The following is a 24,933-nucleotide window of genomic DNA, read 5'->3' on the forward strand; positions in this document are numbered from 1 at the left end:
GACTGAATCCGTGACATTTAGTAAACCATAGGGAACATTTTTGAAATTTGTTTAAAAAAGACAATTATATATATATATATATATATATATATATATATCTTTCTTCCTATTTTAATAAATGAATAAGTTTATTCTCCTATTAACAAGTGTCATATTATTAGAACTCCTCATTAATATTATATGTCATATATCATGCCACTTGTCAACCTATTAATTATCAATTTCAAATTATCAATTTCAAATTTTAAAATTTTCATTTTAATTACATTAAATTAGTAATTAATTCACCAATTTAAATTTTTTTCATTTTAATTATATTAAATTAGTAATATTAGATTAAAAATTAAAGTATAATTAATACAGATTATAAGGTGATATAACTTCACGTATTTATTTAAATCAATAATTATAATTTTATATAACTAAAAAAATATTTCTTAAGTATTAATTTATTTGAATAAAAGATTAATAATTTTGATTTTTTAATATAAAAGTTTAACTAATTATATAACCGTGATTCTCACGGGTTATAAAATACTATATATATATATATATATATATATATATATATATATATATATATATATATATATATATATATATATATGCCATTAGTGCCATTTATGGTTGTCAATATCGCGATCCTGATTGTAGGATCCTAAGTATGAAAAACGATCCGGATCGTAAAAGGATCGTATTTGGGGTAGGATCGCAGGTAGGATCGTAAGATCGTAGGTCGGATTGAGATCCGATCTGAGCCTACCTTCCCATGATTTTTTTCTTTTTTTTGCAAATGAAATTTTTTTACCACTTTATGTCTTTTACCCTTTACCAATCTACCATTTATCATTTTTTATATTGACTTATAACTAATATTTTGAAGTTTTTTTTTTGTTTTAACTTTTGAACGAAAAATTAAGTGTGTGAAATATTTTTCATGATTAAATATTATAAATTAAAATTATATTTTATTTTGTGGGGTCTTAGGATCTCGATCCCGATCTTGCAAACCCAAAAACGATCCTAGGTAGGATCCCGATTTTGAGAACCTTGGTGCCCTTAACTATCATAAGTTAGAAAACTCCTTAGTGGTTGTTATTAATTAGGCGAAAATTAAAGTTTATGTAGGTTTCAAATGAATATGGTGCAAGGATATGACCTAACTTGAAGCACATTCATTTGGATATCTTTTATAGAATTTATAAATATATAAAGATAAAGATATAGATAAATAGATATATAGATATTGTTACTTTTCAATGCATAAATCTGTAATACCTCTTCTAAATACCTATATTTATATTAGTCAATCAATTTTGTTATACACTAAGCCAAAGGAAAGTGTTGGCCCATTAAGATTTTAATTAATCTAATCATCCCAACTTAACTCAATGATAAATGGTCCAATAAGGAACTAAAATGGAAAATAAAATTACCAACATCATATGCAATGGTCTAGTAACGTGTATCTGCACACACTCACATTTGTTATCTAAAGCCCTATTCTTATGATGTATAATTATTATATACATAATCCATTGTCACTGAGTGATCTAGAGACCTATAGTTATGTACTCACAAAGCAATATATAGTCCTGTTAATCGCATGCCAACCTTGCATTGAGTTCAAGCTTTCAACCCATTTAATTCCAAGCATGTCATCACCTCTCATGTTGATGTTGATACATAAGGATTGTAACAACCCAACTCCCATGTGTAAAATTTAAAAGCTTAAAGTCATATACGTAGACCTACTCGACGAGTTGGTTGCCCCCAACTCGTCGTGTAGAAGCGGGTCAAGTTGCATGATTTATGAGGTCTACTCGACGAGTTGGAGGACCCCGACTCGACGAGTAGGAGCTGGAGAATGAAACCCTAATTTTTAGGGTTTGCACCATATATAAAGGACTTAATCTGTCTCTTGTGGCCTCCCTTACCACTTCATTACCCATAAACCCTAGCCCTTATTTGTTGCTTCCTTGTGCTTGCGAGACTAAAAGAGTGCTTTTGGTGCATTTTGTTGAAGAAGTTTGAAGGTTGAGAAACTTGGAACGGGAAGGAGCTTGTAGATCCATCATCTACAACGTTTGGGCATCCATTTGAAGGTAACAAGCTGTTACCTTGATCTATGTAGCATTAGATCCTATTTTTCTTGAGTTTAAGGCCATTTTTAGTATATTTGTGAAGCATTTTGGGTATTGGTCATGATCTGAAGTTGTAACTTCAGATCTGGACTCCTCTAAGTCCCTATAGTCATAAAGCTATCAAATTTAACAAGCTTTGGCCTATCTCGTTGGTTTAAAACTTTCCCTTAGCTTGGTTTTGGGATTTAGGACCATGCATGTACATAAAGTTTGCAACTTTACGTGGAAACCATGCCCTAGGAAGTTAGATCTGCAATTTGGAGCTTTGGGGTAGCTTAAAAATGTCTGAATGAGAAATGGGCTGAAGGGACGCGACGAGTTGTGTGTGTGTGCGTGTGAGAGTGAGAGAGAGAGAGAGAGAGAGAGAGAGAAAGAGGCCCTCTATTATTTTTTTAATTGTTAAAATAAATAAATAAATATTAAATTTAAAAAAATGAAAGAAAAATGAAAAATAAATACCCCAAGGGTATTATAGTCATTTCAATGTTTAGAGGGATTATTTTCACATACAAAGCACTCCAAAAAGATCATGAATCCAAAAAACTCAATGATTGGACTAAAACTCCAAAAATTTGCATACCATAAGGACCATTTTTGTAATTTTGTCAAATCTAAATATAAGATAGTTAATTGTTAAGAGATAAACCCTTTATGCATCTGTCAGCTATTTATTAGGTTTGTCATTTGTGTATCACGCGATTCTATCATGTGTCATTTGCAACGATATGTCACTATTCTTAAAACTAACAAAAAATTGTGCAATAAATATCTTTGTTAATGTACAAAAATGTCCCTAAACTTATGAGCAGTTCAATAATTGCATTATAATATAGTTTGACCAAAATATATTCCTTTCAAACAATTGATTCTATCAAAGATTTTGCTAAACTCATTACGTGCTAAAACGTAGCCATATTTAAGGATACAAAATAGTCATTTCATCCTCATAATCTTTCTCTTTTCTTGTTACTCTTTAATTTAAAAAACAAACGTAAATAAGTTGTATTATGTTGCCTTTAAACATTATATTTCAGGAGTCAAATACATAGAGTTGGTTTCTGCTGAAGCATTTGTTGCAATCGACAAAAGTTTGCACAAAAGAAAACATTAAAAAGCCATAAAAAGTTCTTAATGCTTTTGACTATTGTCAACACATATATTTCCTTTTTGTTTAACCAGCAATATCTGAAATCAGATAATTAGTTATTAAAAATCTAATTTCCTTTTTAATTAGTCACGTGTGTAACACACATGGATGCATAAGTAATGCCAAATTTATCAATAATCATCACCAAAGATCCTTAATTAAGCTGTACTGTTTGATATTTCTTTATTAGGTCTAGAGGTTGTGGTTCATTAAGTCATAATTAAACCGTTTGATATCATAAATAACAGGGTCTAATTCTTTCTTATGACCTCTATATCCCTCTTATTAGGTTTGGTAAAAAGTAATATTTAACTCAATCAAACATTAAATTAATAAGATCTGACTTAATGAATAATTATCAACTTTAATGTTACTAAAGATCGGTAGTTAAGCTGTAAACTTGTGACTCAAGGTACAAAACAAGAAAATGATCAAAATCGCATGTTAGTAAAAATGTACAACTCATTTATATTTATATGAATAAATAAATTTATAATTCTAATATATGATTAAACTAAATCAAGAATGAAAAACACCATTTTATATATATATATATATATATATATATATATATATATATATATATATATATATATATATATATATATATATATATAGTGGTGGGTTCAATTGAGAAAATAAAAAAAAGTTGAGAATGGAGGAATCATTCTCAACCACTCATTTATCTAAGCATAAAAAGACACGGTGACAAACTTGTAAATATGTTAATAACCTTCAATGTCAAATACGTAACTATAGAGAATTCGATAACAGTTCGTTCATCCTCAAAATTTTTCCTCCAACCTTCAAAAATTATCCAAATTTCTTCAACTAAACCATCATCAATGCCATCCAGTGTTAATCAATCATCAATATTCGTAGATGGGAGGTTCGTCGTTCAAGACAAATTTGCAACCCAAATTCATCAATTTCATCGATTTGTTAAAGTTTGGAACTAGAATTTCTCAGATTCGCAAATGAAATCAGTTGGAATCGGAATTTCTTCGCTGTTCATGAAATTGGAATCGGAGTTCTTGACTCGCAGTCACGGTCGACATTGAAGGACTCAGAATTGGTACTCACAGGTTCCCAATCGGATTTTCGGAAATCAAAATCAAAATGAGAAATCGATCAGACATAGGTGTCGCATCTGAAGTCGAAATCGGAAGTATATGATGATTTGGAATTGATAACTTGATGTTTTTAACATTTTTTAAATAGTTAACTTGTATGCACTCCAATTGTTTGATGAAATGCATAAATTAAATTACCACGTTATATTCATATATGAATATGTTTGCTCGCTTGAATCAGTATATGATTATTAAAACAAAAAAAACGAATATGCAAGTTTGTATGTTATTCATATGTGAATAACATATAAAAATTATATATATATATATATATATATATATATATATATATATATATATATATATATTTGTGAAAACACATTATAATATTCATATGTGAATATACTGTGTAATATGCATAGGTGAATATATCATCTAATATTCACAAGTGAATACTATGTATCATTCATATGTGATATACCATGTAATACTATGTAATATTCAGATATGAAAATATTATCTAATATTCATAAATATACCATCTAGTATTCACAAGTGAATATACTATGTAATGTAATATTCACAAGTGAATGAATCGTCTAATATTTAAATATGAATATACTATGTTTAGTATATGCTATATTCATATATGAATGATACTTAAAATGTAAAAAAAAAAATTAATCATAGTTTTTATTCATAAGTGAATAACGAATGTAGCGTAGAAAAAACTTGATTCATTTTTATTCACTTATGAATAACGATAGCTGAAAATAATTTTTTTTTAATTTTATTTTAAAACTATATCAATATGGATGTCAATTTGTAGAGAATAAAAAATCATGAATTTTGGTATATTTAAAATAATTTTTCGATAAAAATAGCTTCTTAAAAATTAAAAAAAATGAAAAAGACTATGTTTTTGTATATATTAAGGTAATGATTAGCATTGTTTAAGGAAATATGTTTTTTTTGGAAAACACATGTCTATTCTTTTCCCATTTTCGCTGATACGACGGATGTTTTTGCGGCAAAAATAAATGAGTGACTGAGAATAATTCCCCCATTGTCAACATTTTTTTTTTCTCAATTGAACTCTCCCCTATATATATATATATATATATATATATATATATATATATATATATATATATATATATATATATATATATATATATATATATATATATATATATATATATATATATATATATGTTCTCCCATCTCTTAATAGCATTTTATTCCATTGTAACTTTAATCAATCAATAGTTCCATACCACAAGACAAAGTATTTTATTTTCATTATCTTATATTGTAAACTATAAAAATATTAAAATTAACTCTGTAATTTACAAATTGTAAAACAAAACTGAAAATGAAAGTTTCAAGGGACCTCAACGACATATATTCTGAAAGACAAGGCATCAATTTTCAAATCCAAACAAAATTTTAACAACCATGATTGAAAAAGGATGATCATCAACCAAAACCCATCGCAATAGGAAACGACGAAATAGTTACAAGAAAACCACAAAGGGTAAAAGTAAAAATAGTCGAATTTATGACATTTACACACATATGACACATACACATACACATACACATACACATACATATGCATATGCATATAAACCATCAAGGCTGCTTGATTAAATCTTCTGTTCTTCCAAGACTTTATTGTGGGTGTGGAGGAAGAACAGAAAAGATAAAGATACAGAAAGGATCAAACTTTTTTCTTTCTTTTCTATGTGCTGTGCCTTGTGGGTTACTCTTCTGAGAAGGTTCTTATCTATCTGACTGATTGACACCCTTGCGTATTTAATAATAATATTCTCCCCAAGAAGAAGAACGATCACACAATTTCATTATTTTATTCATACAATTTTAAGATATTATTAAAGAGAAAGTGTTTCGTGATAGACTTGTTTTTTCTTGGCCAAATTCGAAGTAATTCCTTTTGTTCTGTTTTCTTCCTTGGCTTCACGTTATCGATTGCATTCCCTCTATTTATCGCACTGCTATTTCATTAAATTCATCGTTGGAATCCTAGTGTATATAAGTATAGTTCATTCAATTTCTTCATTTTCTGTTTCTGGGTATTCGTTTATTTTTCTAAATCAGTCCGATTCTTTACAATTTGGAAGGTTTGAGTTTTAATTTCCATAAAGTTAGGGTTCTTTTGACAGAATCTTTCTGGTTGGTGAGTATTAGGGTTTTTATTTTTCACAATAACTTCGTTGGATTTTTTCTCTTTTTGGAGTTTACATTACTTTTCTGGATTTTATTGGTGGGTGTTGATTTTTTAGGGTTTAATTAAGATTTGAACTTAAATCGCCTTGCAGATTTTATTCATGGTAAAACAATAGCTGGATGTTATCCAATTCGGTGAGGGCGTATTCGTCTTTTTCAACTCCCTAATTCATGATTTCTGATTGAGTTTGGAAATCATTCGGAGAAGATGAGTTCAATTGGCGGTGGTTCGGAAGGGGTTGTACAAAGGGGAAAGCTTATAGTTCATATTGCCGAAAATGGCCATTCTTTTGATCTCAATTGTGACGAATATACCCTTGTTGAAGCTGTTCAAAGGTACCTCGAATCACTTTCAGGGATACCCTTAAACGATCAACTTCTTTTATATCTAGACATGAAATTAGAACCCCAACAACCACTTTCTGCATACAAACTCCCTTCAGATGATAGAGAAGTGTTCTTGTTTAATAGAGCCAAAATGCGTACAAATTCAACCCCACCACAACCAGTGCACCTCGAAGCACCTGATCATATCCACCCAAACCCTGCAAAACCATCATCATCCTCCCATGAACCTCACCCATTAGATGAAGCTTCAGATCCTGCTCTAAAAGCATTACCTTCATATGAAATACAATTCAGGTACCATTATCAGCTAGGAGATGCAATTTACCGACGTACCCTTTTGAAATATGAAACCTGTGAGCGGCTTTCAAGGGAGCAAAGGGTACAAGAAAAGGCATTGGAAATTGCCAGGGGTAATTTGGACCATATTTATAAGATGATCCTCCATAACTACAATGATTTTGTGAAACGTTATTCTCATCAGCAAAGGTCACATTCGAATCTGTTGGTGAACTTTTGGAGGGATTTGGAGAGATTAAGGAATGTCAAACTTCTTCCTGCTTTACAGAGTGATAATCGCAGGTGTTTATCGGATTTTGTTAAGGAAGAAAGTTTGAGAAAAATGGTGGAGGATTGTGGTAATTCTCACAGGCAGTTTGAGATTAAAGTTGGTGATTTTAAGCAAGAATTTAGAGAGCTAAAGGGTAGTACTGAACTTTTGTTCTCTAGTGAAGCTTCTATTATTAATAGAGATCTTGAAAGAACTATCAAGGAGCATAGACAATATATAAATGAGCAGAAAAGCATAATGCAAGCCTTGAGGTCAGTAATTTCTAATTTTCTACTATGTAACTTGTTACATGTAGATATATATTTAGTTTGGCAAATTTTCAAGATATCTATGTGTTAGTTTTTTTGTACAAAGTTTTGATGTTAGTTAAATGCCTAAACTACCCTTCAATGATAACAACATAGGGGTATTTGGTGAACTTAGTTAATGGCATTATGAGGAACTCGCAAATACGTAAATTCAACATGAAAATTTCTCCAAAGGGAAATGTTGCAATTTTTATCGGACATCTTAAAGTGGATTTTGTTGCATTGTTTGTAATTATACCTTGAATATTAGAAACAAAACGTTTGTTACATGGAATAGTAATAACAAAAGGGACACCAAATAGAATAAATATATTTCCTTTTTCCCCCAAAAAGTTATCAACTTTTCTTTATAAAGATTCATCCTCAAAAGGACCCAATTTTTGGTTTTGAAAATTGTCCCTCAAAAAGTCCGCTTTTGGTTTTAAAGATTCAATTTCTTGTTTTCATTCCATTTTACGATTAAAACATTCTCATGTTTGATATTGGATGCAAATTAATGCAGCAAAGATGTCGCCATGGTAAAGAAGCTCGTAGATGAATGTTTGACCAGTCAACTCTCCAATTCCCTCCGACCCCACGATGCTGTGTCAGCATTGGGCCCCATGTACGAGGGCCATGAAAAAAACCATCTTCCAAAAATGCATTCATGTGAGCGCGCTATTTCAAATCTATTTGCATTTTGCAAAGAAAAAAAATCCGAAATGAATACTTTCGTACACGAATACATGCAAAAAATTGCATACATTCAGTACACAATAAGAGATGTTAGGTACAAATTTTCGGTTTTCAATGAAGCAATAAATCGCCAAAATGTTCAATTTGAGCAATTAAAAATTGTTCGTGGGATAGGGCCCGCATATCGTGCGTGTCTTGCTGAAATTGTAAGAAGAAAGGCATCAATGAAACTTTATATGGGAATGGCTGGACAGCTGGCAGAAAGGCTTGCAAATAAACGGGATTCTGAAGTTAGGAGACGTGAAGAATTTATTAAAATTCATAGTTTATATATCCCGAGAGATGTTTTAGCATTAATGGGGTTGTATGATATGCCAAGTACATGTGATGTGAATGTAGCCCCGTTTGATGGGAATTTACTGGATCTTGATATTTCGGATTTGGACCGTTTTTCCCCTGTGGAGTTGGGTGGGTTTTCTTTTAAAAGTTCTGTGGATGGAAATGATGAGTGTGATGAACCTGAGGACTTTATTGGGATTTCGGGGACAAGTAAAATGGAAGTTGAGAATGCAAAGTTGAAAGCTGAACTTGCTTCTTGTATAGCCATGCTTTGTTTTTACCCCATGGATGTAGAAGCTGAATGTTGGGACGAGGGTAAAATGGACATTTTACTGAAAGATGGGGCGGAAAAGACAGCTGAGGCGTTACGTTTGAAAGATGAATACGGGAAACAATTGGAATCGATTTTAAAAGAGAAACAAATTCAGTTCGAGTTGTATGAAAAACGGATAAAGGAATTGGAAGGAAGGTTATCTGATGAGTATTTATTAGAAGAAAATAAACTCGATAAAAATGATTCCTTTTCAATCGGGAAATCTGAGATTTCAGGTGATGGGGAAGCTCATATGGATGAGGGTTCATTTGGTTATAATTCATCGGGAATCTTGAATCCTCATTTGGATTCGTCCATGCGGGACCCACATCGTGATGTGAATGAAAAAGACGAGAAAGAGGTACAGGCGCCAGATGTCGGGATGCCATTGGTTGGAAGCTCGACGGCTGACAACATGGTACAACTTCCGAAAAGTGAGGGAGATGAACATGGCAAGATTAGGGATCGTGTGATGGAATTGCAGAATCTTCTAGAAGAAAAGTCAAATGAGTTGACTGAAGTCGAAGCTAAACTTCAGGCTGCAATAGAGGAGGTAGGAAAGCTTGGTCGGGATTTGGAAATTAGCCGGAAGCTTCTAGATGAATCTCAGGTAATGTCGGTATAATATAACCTAATTCCAAATTTTATGCTTTGTTTAAAAAAAAAAAAAAAAAAAAAAAAATTTGGTAATTTTGCAGATGAATTGTGCACATTTAGAGAATTGTCTTCATGAAGCACGAGAAGAGGCTCAAACTCATCTTTGTGCAGCGGATAGAAGAGCATCCGAGTATAACGCATTGCGTGGGTCCACCTTAAAAGTTCGCAGCCTTTTCGAACGTCTTAAAACATGTGTCTCAGCAGGTGGCATAGCTGGTTTTGCTGACTCACTCAATTCTTTAGCTCAATCTCTTGCCACGTAAGTCAAAATTTCACATTTATCTAAACCGTTTGGCTTAAATATAACCCTATTTATTTTATTTTTTTCTTTTAATATAAAATTCTCAGTTCTGCAAACGAAAATGGGGATGATGGTACTGCTGAATTCCGCGAATGTGTTCACGTGCTCGCTAAAAAAGTCGGTATTTTAACACGACATCGAGCCGAGCTTATTGATCAATTCACAAAAGCCGAGGCATCTCACGAACAGCTTACAAAAGAGTTGGAAGAAAAGAAAGAACTAGTCAACACTTTATACATCAAACATCAATCCGAAAAACAGGTTACGTTTTAATTTTTTTCTTGTCAATATTTTAACTTATAGTAATAAACTCGAATAATAAAACTTTGGTTTACTTTTTGAACCAGGCTAACAAGGAAAAGATATCTTTTGGGCGTTTAGAGCTCCATGAAATTGCTGCATTTGTGCTTGATAAATCCGGCTACTACAAAGCAATAAACAGGAACTGTAATCATTACTATCTTTCTCAAGAATCAGCCGCCTTGTATGCCGACAACAGCCGCCAGCAGCCCGCCTATATTGTGGGCCAGATTGTGCATATTGAGAGACAAACTGTGAAGGAGGTTAATAGTGGTGATGGAAACCCGTATGGTTTAGCAGTTGGGTGTGAGTTTTTTGTTGTCACGGTGGCGATGTTGCCGGAAACCGCCGTTCCCCCGCCACCTGCCGCTGCTTCCTGATCTAAGATGTCCGGTGGAGATATGATGGAAGAAATGTGAAAGATGCGGGAGGAAGTGTATATATATATATATACTACTTGACTTGTTGATGGAAATTTTATGTTTGATCGCTTTCTCCCACTTATTTGTATATAAATTCTCTCTTTATATAAAAAACTTTGTATATATTATCTTTTGATGTCGTTTGTTTCGTAACATAATGTTTTATATCTTTAAAAGGCCAAAAGTAACGCAAAATATTTATGAAAATAGAGCTGTTTTTGACGTATAATTTATTACTAGTATTAAATAGATGATGAAATTGCCATTTGTCGGAAATAGAAATAATCTAAAGAACATAATAAAAAAAAAAGTTGCGTCATTACAAGAATAAATGTTTTCTTTTTAAAGACAAGAAAATTAAAATCTTTACAAGTTGTTGGGCCCAATGATTGTTGTTTGAAAATGAATAAATTATATCGGGCCGGGCCTACAGGATGGAAAACTATAAATAGCGTCAAAGCCCTAGAAACCTCTTCATTTCTCTCTCAGTCTTGAAATTTCTCGATCAATTTCTTCCCCAACTTTACGAAAATCCATCTGTTGATTCGCCGATGTTTTCTTTCCTGACCCTTCTACATCGATATTTGGTTTTGATTCTCTAATTTATCCGGTGAGTTGTTATTCATTATCTGCGGATTTTTAAATTAGGATCGGAAAATTAGGGTTTGTTTGTTTGTGAATTTGTCGATGGTTCTCATCGTGTTTTCGGGTTTTGAATTGCTTGTACGATAAACGATCAATTGTAACTTACTATAAAGAGAGTGACGTATTCTGTTCTGTCTGTACCGCGTAACTCGAGAATTCTAGCTAGGGTTTGCAGCAATTTTTAGCGTCTTTTATTGCACGTTTCATCTTTCATTTCACAGAAGTAGAACAAACGAATCTTTATTGCACATTTAGGTACACGTTCTCCTTACCTCAATTGATAATGAACCTAAACTTATGCCTAATTGTGCTGAGCGCATGGGAGTTTGAATTAGCTTACACTTCGGATTTGCCATATAATTTGTGCAGGATACCATGTATCTCTGCTCACATTGTTATATCAAGTGTATCATCGTTACCCAATTTAAGGTCAAATTCTTGTCACTCTGCGACATTTTGGTTTTAGGTCCTTTTTACTTGATATGAAATGAAATGAAAATGTTGATAATGAGGATGGAGAATTGTGAAAAATGATAAAAATGAACCATAGCTAGGTATAGTTGCTGATTAATATGACACTATATTTCTAGTTTATTTATTTCAATGGGCTGCTATAAGTATCTGATATGTGTCTATAAGTTCATTTGTAACATCTATAGCACATCCATGCAGTGCTTTCTTCAGGACTACAACCATGGAGAAACTGGGAGAAGGGTCTTGTGGAGATAAGCATGGTGGGAAGGATGACTCAAAGACAAGTAAAAAGAGATCTGTTTACAATTTGAGGAGTAAAGATCCAAAACCTGAAGGTTCAATGGGTCCTCCAACTTATAATCTGAGGAATAAAGTTCAAAAAACCGAAGGAAAAAAGGCTTCAAAGGTTACCCAAAATAAGAAAACCCCAAAAAAGAATGGTTCTAAAGATTCTTCACCTGTTATACAGAGGAGGGTAGTTTCAGAAACTGAACTCAAAAGAACTTATCCAAAAATTCCTCCATTCCCAATTACAGATATTGGAAGTAAAAAACCTTTAACTACATCCATGGCTGACCATGACAAGAATCAACCTTCTTCTAGTCAATTGGAACCATTCTTCCATGATCCAGTTTATCATATCAGATGGGAAGGTATGTCCAAAAGATACATTTTTTCTTTTTTTATTAAAACATCATTGGAATTTATTTTATGTGGGTTTAGGGTTCAGTTGATTGACTGAAACTATGCTCTCAAATCATAGGTTATGAACTGGGAAGTGGGCATTGTGGACAGATCTGTGTATTATGCAACAAGGATCTTTCTTCTGCATTAGAATCTGATTCTGATGATGATGAAGAATCTGAATATAATGAAGATTCCTTATATGGTGATGACGATGATGATGGTGGTGTTGATTTAGGTTATTTTGATGAACGTGCACCTCCTCTTCTTCCTATTGTTGATATTTTGGGATGTGGGCATGCTTTCCATACTGAATGCTTGAAGAATGGAGCACATGATGAAGAATCGGGTGATCCCATTTGTGTTTTGTGTTCAAGGATAGCTTGAAGGAGAAGTTAGTCATTTTCTTCTTGGTGAAGGGATCCAATTGTTTTTAGTGTAGGTGATAGAGAGTATATAAACACTACAAGTGGCATGTTTGATTGATAATGTGCCATTTTTTCACGTATAGATTTGTTTGTAGATTTTGAAGACTTAAATGTGGTTTTGGATGTTTTATTTTGTTTTGGCCTTTTGGGGGTGTTTGATTTGTTTTGTTATATATGCGATGTGTGAATATATATGGCTAGGGTACATGCAAGATTTTGTACCATATATAGAAGATTAAAATGTATGGAAATATTAAGTTTAGGGTATAAATATGGAAATATAATGTATGGAAATATGAAACCTAGGACTACTTAATTGTCACTCGAGTATGAAGGCATTAAAAACTATTTTTCGTGACTTGATTAAGGGAGTGCAGCATAGACATCACACCCATTACCATGATCTTTATATTTTTCTATTACATATAATCATACTTGTAAGGATGTTAAACAAGGATGCGTGTGAAGGAGTTGTATTTTTTGGGAATATATTCAAAAGTTTTCCTACAAGGTGTTCTGCAACAAATTTTGTATGCTAAGCTCTAAGATTTTCTAATAGTTATTGTTAGACCTTGAATATTGTATTTAATCCCTCCTTACCGTTAATATTATTATCAGTAGTTACATTTAATGGGGACCAACAAAAAGTTGTATAGTATTTATTGTCGTATTAAAGTACATAAAATGACACTAGTTTAGGGTGTTAGGCAACAAATGGGTCTACGAATTGAAGGTTGGAGAGAATATGTTCTGAGCACAAAGCTAGATTGACGGTCAAAAGAGTTTAGTTAAAAAAAGAGTATTGATTTTGATAATATTTTTTCTCAACCATAAAGATGTGTGTGATTCTTGGTTTAACTGCTAGCCTTGATCTTGTGGTTGAGCAAATGAATGTTAAAGACTTTTCCTTTATGGTGACTCAAATCATGATATATACATGGAGCAACCTAAAGGTTTTCATGTTAAGGGCAAGGATATTATGTGTCTAGACTTTAGAAATTCTCTGCAAGTTTAAGCAATCACTAAGATAGTGGTATAAGAAATTTGAGCCAGTCATAGGGAGAAAGACTACCAAAAGACTACTTTAAATCGATGTTGTTTCTTATACAGGATTGGTGACTTGGTGATAACGACTTGATCATTTTATTGATATATGTTAATAACATGTTAATTTTTGGCAAGAATGCATAGATAAATATCATATCACAAAGAAAATTAAGCAAATCTTTGGTTACGAACGAGCTAGGGTTAGCAAAACGTATTCTTGGCATTCATAACACTCAATAATATATAGCTTCCAAAAAGTTGCACATGTCACAAAATCAATACATTGAGAAGTTGTTTTACGAATTCAATATGGATAAAGCTACGTCGGTTAGTTCACCTTTTACTAGATATAGATTTATCCTCTTCCAAGAATGATATTAAATAGATGTATCAAGTTCCATATGTCTAAACTGTTGGAAGTTTGTTGTATTCTATGTTGTGCACAAGTCCTAATATTGCCCATGTAGTAAGTATTGTGTAACATCCCAAAAATTATAGAAATTTAAATATTTCAAAAACAACCCATTAACCATAAACTGTTTACAAAAACCATTGTTTCAAAAGTATAATCATATTCAAAGTATCCCAAGATCCAATATCATAAAAACATGAAGATATGCACGATCATGTCTTCGCTTTCCCATGATCCTCTGAAGTACCTAGAACGGTAAGCCAAAGCTCAGTAAGTTCCTGAAACATCCAAAAAATACAACCCAAAAATTTCGTTTTTAAAGCATTATCAAAACCATTAATATCATTGCCAAAGTATAAAATCATAAACCATGTGTTTCAAAATCTCATAATATCTATCACATATCAAATCTTATGTCAAATATCATATCAAAATATTAGAGTAAACTCCCAGGCTGAAGACTGTGGTGTGTGTCATGCGATCATCCCGAGCTCTTCCCTTTGCTACCGGAAGTACCTGAAACCAAAACTGAAACTGTAAGCACGAAGCTTAGTGAGCTCCCCAAACTACCACATACCATACAATTAACATATCAAAATAACAATACTCTGGGACTACTCCCAACTGCATCGGGACGAATCCTGACATTGGCTTACCTGACATCGGACTCCTGCCCGGCATCGGGCTCACCCCGACATTCGACCGCATCGGGCATCAAGCTCACCCCGGCATCGGGCTTGCCCCAACGCATACACATCATGACATATATCATAAACAGATAATAAAATCACATAATCTGCATCGGGCTTGCCCCGACATCGGACTGAAGCCCGGAACATATAACATATATCATTCAAACTAGCATACATTGGGCTTGCCCCGGAACACATAACTGATAGCATATAAACTAACATACATCGGGTTTGCCCCTGCATCGGGCCGATGCCCGATACACATAACACATAACATATAACATACAACATATAACATGCATGAATCACAAAGACATCACGCATACGTAACTACTTCTCGGGACTGCCCTGACATTGGACCGAAGTCCGGAAACATATGAACTGCATCGGGCTAACCCCGTCATACTATAACTACTTAAACGGGCCGACGTTGGTGCCTTAGACCCGTTCCTACTGGAGGAAAACTCACCTCGTAAAGCTGACTGTCTACTAAAATCCGAATGAGAAATCCCTGTCTGCTGTTCCGTTGACTCCCCGTCTATGAATTCCATAAGGACACTTAGTCAAAAACTGATAACAACTCTTAGGGTAAAATGATCATTTTACCCCTAGCCAAAGTCAACGTCCTAGTCAAAGTCAACCTCTAGTTGACTTGACTCGTCGAGTCCCTATCCTTACGAAATGACTCCATCCTCGACTCTACTCGTCGAGTCTAGATAGAACTCGACAAGTTCTCCTTCAACCATAACATCAGGACTATCTTCAACCGACTCGCCGAGTTCATCTTCATCATATGAACGTGTCCAATCTATGACTCACCGAGTTATAAGAACAACTCGCCGAGTCCGTCTTCATGGGTTGGAAGATTGCCTTGGCCTCGCCGAGTTGCTCCTACACTCGCCGAGTCCGATGATTTCCAGGTCCTTAATCACGTCCATTTTGTTGAGTCCCCCTTCTAGACTCAACCAGATTCCTCAGAAACAGCAAGGGTTGGGGAACCAATCCCTGACTCGCCAAGTCCCAAGAACGACTTGCCGAGTCCCCTAAAGTCCCTGACCATAAACTCGATTTCTGTTGAGCTCATCTCATCCAAGGGGTATATCTGGCCTCTAAGGGTTGATATAATATGTAAAGTTAAGAGCTTTACGTCCCTGCATGGGTCCTTAAGCTCAAAAGACCCAAAATGAGGTCTACAAGATGCTTGGGGGTTCTCATGGTCATAATGTTTCACCTTTATGCCATGCAACCCTTCCTAGGACCTAGATCTGAGATATGAACCACTTGGGATGTCCCAACACCAAGGACCAAGGTTTTTGAGCCAAAATCTTCTTAATATGGGGGCAAATAGATCTAAGAGAAAGAAAATCAAGTTAGAAGCTTGATTACCAGAAAAGATGGCGAATGGGGTGTAGTTCCTGGATTTACTCCTTCTCCCTTGAGTCTTCTATCTTTCACTTCTTTCACTAGCTTCAAGATACACCAAATAACACTCAAAATAACCAAGAAAGCTCAAATTTGCTTATGGAGGATTAGGGTTTCGAGATTAATGCTCTGGAGGTGATGGAGGCTGGAATGGAGGCCCTACTCGCCGAGTCGGTCTTCTGAATCGTCGAGTAGGTCACTTAGTCCCCCACGCGGAGTCGATCCTACTCGGCGAGTTGGGGCTCCAACTCGCCGAGTCCAAGGGTAAAATATGAAGTTTGGCTTGAATTTAAATGCGTAACTAAGACCGGATGTTATAGTTCCCCCAAAGTACCATCACACAACATAACAAACAATAACATGTAAATATGAGCCTTCAGCTTGACTGGACCGCCTCGTAGGTCCTACAGCCTATCTGGACCGCTCTACGGGCCTTCGGCCCCTGGACCACCTTGCAAGGCTTACAGCCTATCCGGACCGCCTCGAGTATCTTGGCCTTCAACACAAAGCAGAACCACCTCAACCCATCCACAATATATCGACATATACAACAGATAAACATAAACACATATATAACAAATACAGGTAATCATATAGATTTACTAATCTATCATATAACTAGCATAATATCATCTTATATATCAGGATACATAACCTGGTGGGCTGGCATTGGTGCCTTCAACCTACAAGTACAATGAGGAGAAAACTCACCTCTTTGTCTAAACAAATTGTTGAATAAGTCTCTGCTTCGAATATCAGCTCTACCCGTCACCTATTCATCAAATAGTGATCAATCTCAAATACAACTCAAAATACCCATAATACCCTTAAGTCAAACTTGGTCAAAGTCAAGGTCAACTACAAAGGGTCGTCACACTGTGGCCATCCTTGACCACGCCGCGACCACAAAATGACAAAACAGGCGAGTCTCAGACCAGCCGCCATGTCGCGAAGACCTAGGCCACGTCGTGGGCATTGGGCTCCTAACAACTTAATAGATTAAGTCGATTTCCTTGATCTTAAGACCTCCAAAGCCTAGATCTGGTCCATTCTACGATCCAACTGGATAAAGTTTCCAACTTTATCCTATTAGACTCTCTAAGGGATAGAGATCCCATTTCTAGATCTAAATAGGGCAAAAACATAACTTGGCTTAGCCTATTAAGCACTTTCTCTTGAAGACTACTAGATCCCCATTTCCAGAACGTTTCTAACATCAAATAACAACATAAAAATCCTTACTTTCTCGACATGCATGTCTAATGCATGTCTAATGCATGTCTTGGACTCTATTAGGTCAAAATGAGAGTTTTTGGCCAAATCTTCCATGCATGATACTAAAACTCAATATTACTCCAGATCCAAAGTATCAAAGGCCCAAAATGACATGGAGATTCATAAAGTTGCAAACTTTATGAGATTCATAAAGTTGCAAACTTTATGAGATCTCACCACTCAATAACCAAAGACATGAAGATTAAGACATAGAAACCTAGATCTATGCACAACAAACCAAAAAGCTTGGAACTTGGGGACTTACAAGAGTCCAGAAGATGCACAATAAGATGGTGAGAAGAGTTGCTTGCTGAATCCAGTACTAGAAGTCACATTCTTCTTCTTCTAATTCCTCAAAATCAACACAAGTAGCATAGAGAGCAAAAATGAAGATTAGGGTTTGCTTAGAGGCTAAGTGAGTGTGATGGAGGTTAAGGGTGAGCAACCCTAGTCATCACATTCCCTTAAATAGGGTGCAAACCCCGAATATTAGGGTTTCTCATTAAACAACTGTCACGCTGTGGCCATAGACCGTCACACCGTGGCGGCTGTTTAAAACTCGCGATACATCGGCCATCACCACGTCGTGGGATGCCTTCACCACGACGTGGTACCGGCCAAAATCCAAAATACATTAGTTTTAAATACCTCAATGAATCCAAATGTTACATGTTGTTAGTCAATTTTTATCAAATACGGGTAATAAGCATTGGGAAGCAAATAATTGGGATTTTAGATATCTACGTTGCACTTCCAAATTTGCTATAACATTTAGAAATGGAAACCAATGCTTATTGGGTTGCTACATGAAACATACAACCCATGTTTGTCGCCAAAACTTGAAGTTAGAGAACAAAAAATGGGTTAACCCTTATAATAATCAAAGGCCTTCACTGAATGTATTTGGAGGATGTTGTGAAGGTTGGTGATTTGTATAATGTAACAAATGGGACGATGTGGATGGATACCGGAGAAGCCAAAGATTAGACAAAGACACTCTCCTAAAGAGGAAGGGGGAGAAGATAAGGTTGTGCGCATATGATGAAGGTGAATTGGTGGGTTGAGGTTGGGTTTATAATAATAATAATAATAATAATAATAATAATAATAATAATAATATAAATTAATCTTAAAAAATTATAAAATAAAGGTAAAATGTTAACCTGATAGTGTCCTAACTAGAAGCTAACAAAGCTAAGGAACCAAAATTTAAACGAAACCCCATAATAAAAACCACTTTTAAGAAAACATTCATTTACATACTAATCAATGTTGAAGGTTCAATAAGAAAAAATGTAAATTTAAAATTAGGATTAGAAAAAATTGTACGTTAGCAGTTCAAAAAGCGGGGGAAAAAAAAAGATAACATAGTGAGATTCACCAAGTCGCACTAGTTTTTTTTTTTTTTTTTTTTTTAAACGGCCATATATTGATATGTGCAAGGAGCAGAGCAAGGGCAGAAAAAGAACAAGGTCAAACAGAGTTTACAAATCAACAATTACATATCAAGAAGAACCATTATAAAAAAAAGAAGAGCTATTCCACTCATCCCAGCTAAGTTGTTTTCATAAAATTGCAAGACAAAAGCAAGTGATGTATCGACTCTGCCTTGATTCAACAAATAACTCATGAATTGGATCCAATGAGCTTGTATGCATGTGATTTGGCCATTGGTGATTGGAATTTATTTGTCGGGACAATAATAATCGAATATGGTTGTCACTTGTCACCTCATGTCACTTTGAAACATTAAAAAACTAATGATTTATTTTCAATATAGCTTTGAACACATCAATCTTGTTCAGTATACTTCATACTTTTTTTTGGAAAGCAACATTTTTTATTTATATATAAAAAATTATGTTTTAAAAGATTATATAATATTACTACAAAAAAACAAGGTTGTCAAAATCGGATCCTATCTAGTATTGTTTTTGGGTTTGCAAGATCGGGATCGTAACATCGGGATCAAGATCCTAAAATCCTACAAAATAAAATATAATTTTAATTTATAATTTTTAATCATGTAAAATATTTCAAACATTCAATTTTCCGTTTAAAAGTTATAAAAACTTCAAAATATTAATTATAAACCACAATACAAAATGATAAATGCTAAATTGATGAAGGGTAAAAGACATAAAATGGTAAAAAAATTCATTTGCAAAAGCAAAAAGAAAAAAAAAATCAAGGGAAGGTAGGATCGCATCGGATCTCGATCCTACGATCCTACCCTAAATACGATCATTTTACAATCCGAATCGTTTTTCATACCAAGGATCATACGATCGTACGATCCTACGATCAGGATTGCGATTTTGACAACCATGCAAAAAAACATATCATTATTTCGTAGAAATCAACAAGTATGTGTATAAATCGCTTTCTTTTCTCTCTTAAAAAAAGTATATTACACGAATGGTCTCTATGGTTTGGGGTAATTTGCATACTTGGTCCCTAACTTATTTTTTTAACTCGAAAGGTCCCTACTATTTGTTTTTGTTATGTGCTTGATCCATACTGTTTGTTTTTGTTACGCACTTGGTTACTATCTTACCTAAAAAGACTATTATTTAAATAGGAAATAATGGTGGGCTAGCTAAGGTAAGGTGAGAGGGGTGAGGTTAAGGTGTGTTTATTTAAATAAATTAAAAAATCAAAGGCAAAATAGTCTTTTTAGGTAAGACAGAGATCAAACGCGTAACAAAAACACACAGAAGAGACATTCCGAGTTAAAAAAGTAAATTAGGAATTAAACACGTAAATTACCCTAAACCATAGGGATCATTTGTGTAATTTACTCAAAAGAAATATGATTACTTCAAACCTTTAAATATCTTTTTCTTGAAGCCCTTTAAATATCCAACACATTCTCCTTTTCTCTCTTCAAAATGAAAACCAGCTAGTTCATTCTATTATGATTACTTCAAACATGTAGTTCGTCATAAATATCTTTTTCTTGAAGCCTTTAAATATCTAACACATTCTCCTATTGTCGTATTTATGATATGTGACATTCAATCATTTTCTATTAATAAACTTCTTGTATTAATTACAGTATACGTGTATATGTATGTAAATAACCTAGAAATGGTAGTTACACTTACACATATTAGTGAATTACGAAGAGAAACTTAACTAGTATTAGTGACAGATATAGAGAGTAATTTATACATAACGTGTATGAAGTTTTTGTATACCACAATATCATATTATCATCCACTCAACAGTCAACACCCACTCGTATCGCCCATTTACCCCCTTCATCTTTTCTTGATTCTCACCTTTAACCCATCTTTCATCCTCATCGTTAACGACAATACATGCTCCGGCGGATTCTTCTCCTCCACCACTTTCACCACCTCCACCTGAAACCTCTCAATGATCGTCGCAGCCACCAACTTCATTTGAGTATACGCCATTTCTTTCCCTAAACAGATTCTCGGTCCGGCATGAAACACAGGAAATTTAAACGGATTTTCAGGTCTATACACCATTATTCCTCCGCCGTTCTCCTCCTCCTCCAGCCACCGCTCCGGCCTAAACTCACAGCAATCCTCCCCCCAAACACTCTTCATCCTTCCCATTGCGTATGTGTTATATGTAACGAACCATCCTTCTGCGACAAACGTCCCATCTGGCATGATATCGTTTTTAAGGGAAGACTTTGTGTCCACAGGCACCGGCGGGAACAGCCGTAATCCCTCAGAGATTGTCGCATGCAGGTAATGCATCTGCCGGAGATCGTCAAAACTGTAAAAATCCTGGCGACTTTCGCCTGAGCTAAGCCGGATAGCTTTCAATTCGTCGAGTATTTTTTGCTCTACTTTGGGATGTGAAGATAAAATCCAAAAGAGCCATGTGAGAGCTGACGACGTCGTATCACGACCTGCTAATATGAAGCTTATGACAATGTCCCGGAGAAACTCCGGTGAGTATTCCGAGTTACCCATGAAGCGGGACAACAAATCCTCGTCGGTTTCTTCTTTCCTTTCCTCCATTCTCGACTTTATGATATCGTCGGCGAATTTATGAACGGTGGCTATTGATTTTTGCAACTTAAATTCCGAACCAAAATTCAACAGTTTCTTGATTTTGTATAAACCTGGAAGAATATACATGAATCTCCCGGAACTAAGCGTCGCAGCTTCTTCAAAAGCTTTCATGAATTCACTACCAGAAGTTCCGTCGCCGGCGAGACAACCGGGGTCCACGTTGAATGCCACCTTACATATGTTATCGAAAGAGTACCTCTCAAGAAGGTCTTGAAGATCAATAACTTTGTTCACATCCGCAGCTCGTTCAAGAACCGGAACGAATCGGGTATGTAACTCAACGGCGGCTGTTTCCATCACGAAATTCCGAAGGGAGCGAGTGTTGAACTCGTAACTGGCGGTTTTACGCTGTGCCCTCCACGCTTCGCCGTCGGAGTTGAAGATACCGCGGCCGAGAAAGTCTTCAAGGAGTGACATGAACTTGGTTCCTTTTGGGTAGTTGTCAAAGTTGGTTTTGAGCATGTGTTCGACATTTGCAGGGTTGGCTGTTAGCACGCCATTGATTTTTCCAGGACGGCTGAAGACGGCGGTGTTGGTTGGACACTGGGAGAGGACTTGGGTGCTCCATTCAAGAAAACGGTGGCGATTTACGAAAAATTCCGGGAGGGTTCCTAGTAATGGGTAATTTTTGAAGCCGATTTGAGTGGTGGATTTGGATTTTGTTGGGTGAAGAAAGAAGAAATAGTAGATGAACAAAAATATCGGGAAGACTAGAATCAGGGATTGGAGAGAGATAATATCCATGTTTACGATTGGAGTACGAAGGAGCTCCATTCGTTATATACTTTTTACTTTTGAAGCCGATCTGAATGGCGGATTTAACTTTAGATTTTTGAATGTTTATTAGATTTATATTAGGTTATTGTGCATTGAATCGTTATTATTATTATTATTTTTCTATATTTTATATACCTAGTTTAAGTTCTTAAATATTGATTTAATAATCGATTTATTTATTATATTTTTTTTATTCAATTAAATCCTCAAATCGATAATTATATTCAATTTAATCTTTTATCCGATCAAAAGACCATCAAACTTTCAAAAATTACACTTTTTGTCCAAATCTCAAATTTTATTAGAAATTTGGTAAAAAATTTACACTTTTGACAAAAATTTTAAATTTTATTATTAATTTGGTCAAAAATTTACCTTTTTTGCCTAGATTTATGAATTTTTTTATGAATTCATCATAACTTTAGTTTTTTTTACAACTTCTTTTCTACAAAAAAATTATCGAATATGCTTTTTCTTTAAAAATAATCATATTTATACAAAAAAAAAACATATTTTTGAATAAAAAATCTTATATTTTCTATATAAAAACTTTTTGTATACGAAATACCTATTTTTAAAAAATAAGTATTTATTAAAGACTAAATTGCAAAAATGCTCCCCGTGGTATGCATTTTTTTTGGGGTTTTAGTCCAAACCACGATTTTTTTGGATTGGTGGTCATTTTGAGGTAGTTTGCTTGTAGTTTTGGTCCCTCGGAAAACTTAAAAGACTAAAATACCCTTGAGGTATTTCTTTTTCATTTTTATTTCATTTTTAATCTATTTTTATGATTAAAAAATTAAGAAATCTCTCTCTCTCTCTCTCTCTCTCTCTCTCTCTCCAGGCCCACCTCCCGAACAAGCACCTAAACTAGTTATCAGCCGATTAAAACTCGTTTCCAACGATGTGCACAAAATGGTTCATCCCCTTCATATACAAAGTCTCCTAAACCCTAATTGATGAACATAACAGATCAATCTATGGTGCAATTCTCGAATGGTATCACTGTCACACCCCCAAACCAAGGATGGCGGAAACGTCCAGGGGTGGAGGACTTCATGTACAGTATCACAACAACGTGTATAATAGTGCTCAAAGTAAATACAACCATCATAAATATAATTGAAAGAGTTACATCAAAGTGTATGTTTACATGTTTCAAAATCAATTACAATATGATGACAAAAATAAATTGTTGACGGTTTATCGTCCCATCCTCAAAGTGCTGAAATTTTCCTGTTTCACTGATTTCCTGAGAATACAAGTAGTTTTGAAAAAGAGTGTCAACAATTAAGTTGGTGAGTTCATAAGAGTTTTGTTTGGAGTAGAAACCATTTTCCTTCTTAAAATCGATGAAGTTTGAATTCCAGAAAATCCAATATTTTCTTAATTAAGTGTAAACAGAGTAATCCTATACGATGCGATGATGAATTCTAGATTTACCCGTAGATTTCCCCTATAATTGTCCAGCCTATATAAGTTATATAAGATTTAGGTTAGATAAAACGTCGAATGTAATGGGTCCGCCCTAGGTCCACAACCAAACAAGGAACAGGAGATGAGGCGGGCACCACCAATTCCAAGCCAATCCAGACTAAATTCTTGTATGACTCAAGCATATACGCTCAACGATTAGAGTTGAAGTCTAACCATACGAAAATCTATTGTGAATATAACCTATACATATCATAGTTCACCGGGGAGTAATAGAGATTAGTGAACCTGAACTATGCATATGAATAGCTCATCAAAGTGATGGTGATGGTGAGTGTAACCTATACATATCATAGTTCACCGGGGAGTAATAGAGATTAGTGAACCTGAACTATGCATATGAATAGCTTATCAAAGTGATGGTGATGGTGAGTGTAACCTATACATATCATAGTTCACCGGGGAGTAATAGAGATTAGTGAACCTGAACTATGCATATGAATAGCTTATCAAAGTGATGGTGATGGTGAGTGTAACCTATACATATCATAGTTCACCGGGGAGTAATAGAGATTAGTGAACCTGAACTATGCATATGAATAGCTTATCAAAATGATGGTGATGGTGAGTGTAACCTATACATATCATAGTTCACCGGGGAGTAATAGAGATTAGTGAACCTGAACTATGCTTATGAATAGCTTATCAAAGTGATAGTGATGGTGAGTGTAACCTATACATAT

General features: G+C 34.5%; 3 protein-coding genes across 6 annotated transcripts; 2 read left to right on the forward strand and 1 right to left on the reverse strand.

Annotated features, from left to right (window-relative positions):
- The first annotated feature begins 5,989 nt into the window (after positions 1-5,989).
- LOC111906932 (autophagy-related protein 11) lies at positions 5,990-10,973 on the forward strand. 4 transcript variants are annotated; one of them, XM_023902719.3, is made up of 6 exons: positions 5,990-6,145; positions 6,707-7,781; positions 8,341-9,775; positions 9,864-10,081; positions 10,171-10,384; positions 10,471-10,973. In XM_023902719.3, exons 2-6 carry the CDS (start codon positions 6,823-6,825, stop codon positions 10,801-10,803), a joined length of 3,159 nt encoding a protein of 1,052 aa, XP_023758487.1. In that variant the 5' UTR covers positions 5,990-6,145; positions 6,707-6,822; the 3' UTR covers positions 10,804-10,973. The 4 variants fall into 4 exon arrangements, with proteins under 4 accessions (XP_023758487.1, XP_023758489.1, XP_042753435.1 ...); XM_023902721.3 differs by lacking the exon at positions 5,990-6,145 and adding an exon at positions 6,179-6,311; XM_042897501.2 differs by lacking the exon at positions 5,990-6,145 and adding an exon at positions 6,305-6,423.
- Positions 10,974-11,298: 325 nt separating this feature from the next.
- LOC111906931 (uncharacterized) lies at positions 11,299-13,209 on the forward strand. Its single transcript, XM_023902718.2, has 3 exons — positions 11,299-11,455; positions 12,163-12,617; positions 12,728-13,209. The coding sequence occupies exons 2-3, from the start codon at positions 12,185-12,187 to the stop codon at positions 13,033-13,035; spliced, it is 741 nt and encodes a 246-aa protein (XP_023758486.1). The 5' UTR covers positions 11,299-11,455; positions 12,163-12,184; the 3' UTR covers positions 13,036-13,209.
- A 7,715-nt stretch (positions 13,210-20,924) lies between these two features.
- LOC111906930 (cytochrome P450 CYP94D108) lies at positions 20,925-22,765 on the reverse strand. Its single transcript, XM_023902716.3, has one exon. The coding sequence runs from the start codon at positions 22,751-22,753 to the stop codon at positions 21,188-21,190; it is 1,566 nt and encodes a 521-aa protein (XP_023758484.1). The 5' UTR covers positions 22,754-22,765; the 3' UTR covers positions 20,925-21,187.
- Positions 22,766-24,933: the final 2,168 nt, after the last annotated feature.

The sequence above is a fragment of the Lactuca sativa genome, chromosome 8, assembly GCF_002870075.4.
Source record: "Lactuca sativa cultivar Salinas chromosome 8, Lsat_Salinas_v11, whole genome shotgun sequence".
Classification (NCBI taxonomy): Eukaryota; Viridiplantae; Streptophyta; class Magnoliopsida; order Asterales; family Asteraceae; genus Lactuca; species Lactuca sativa.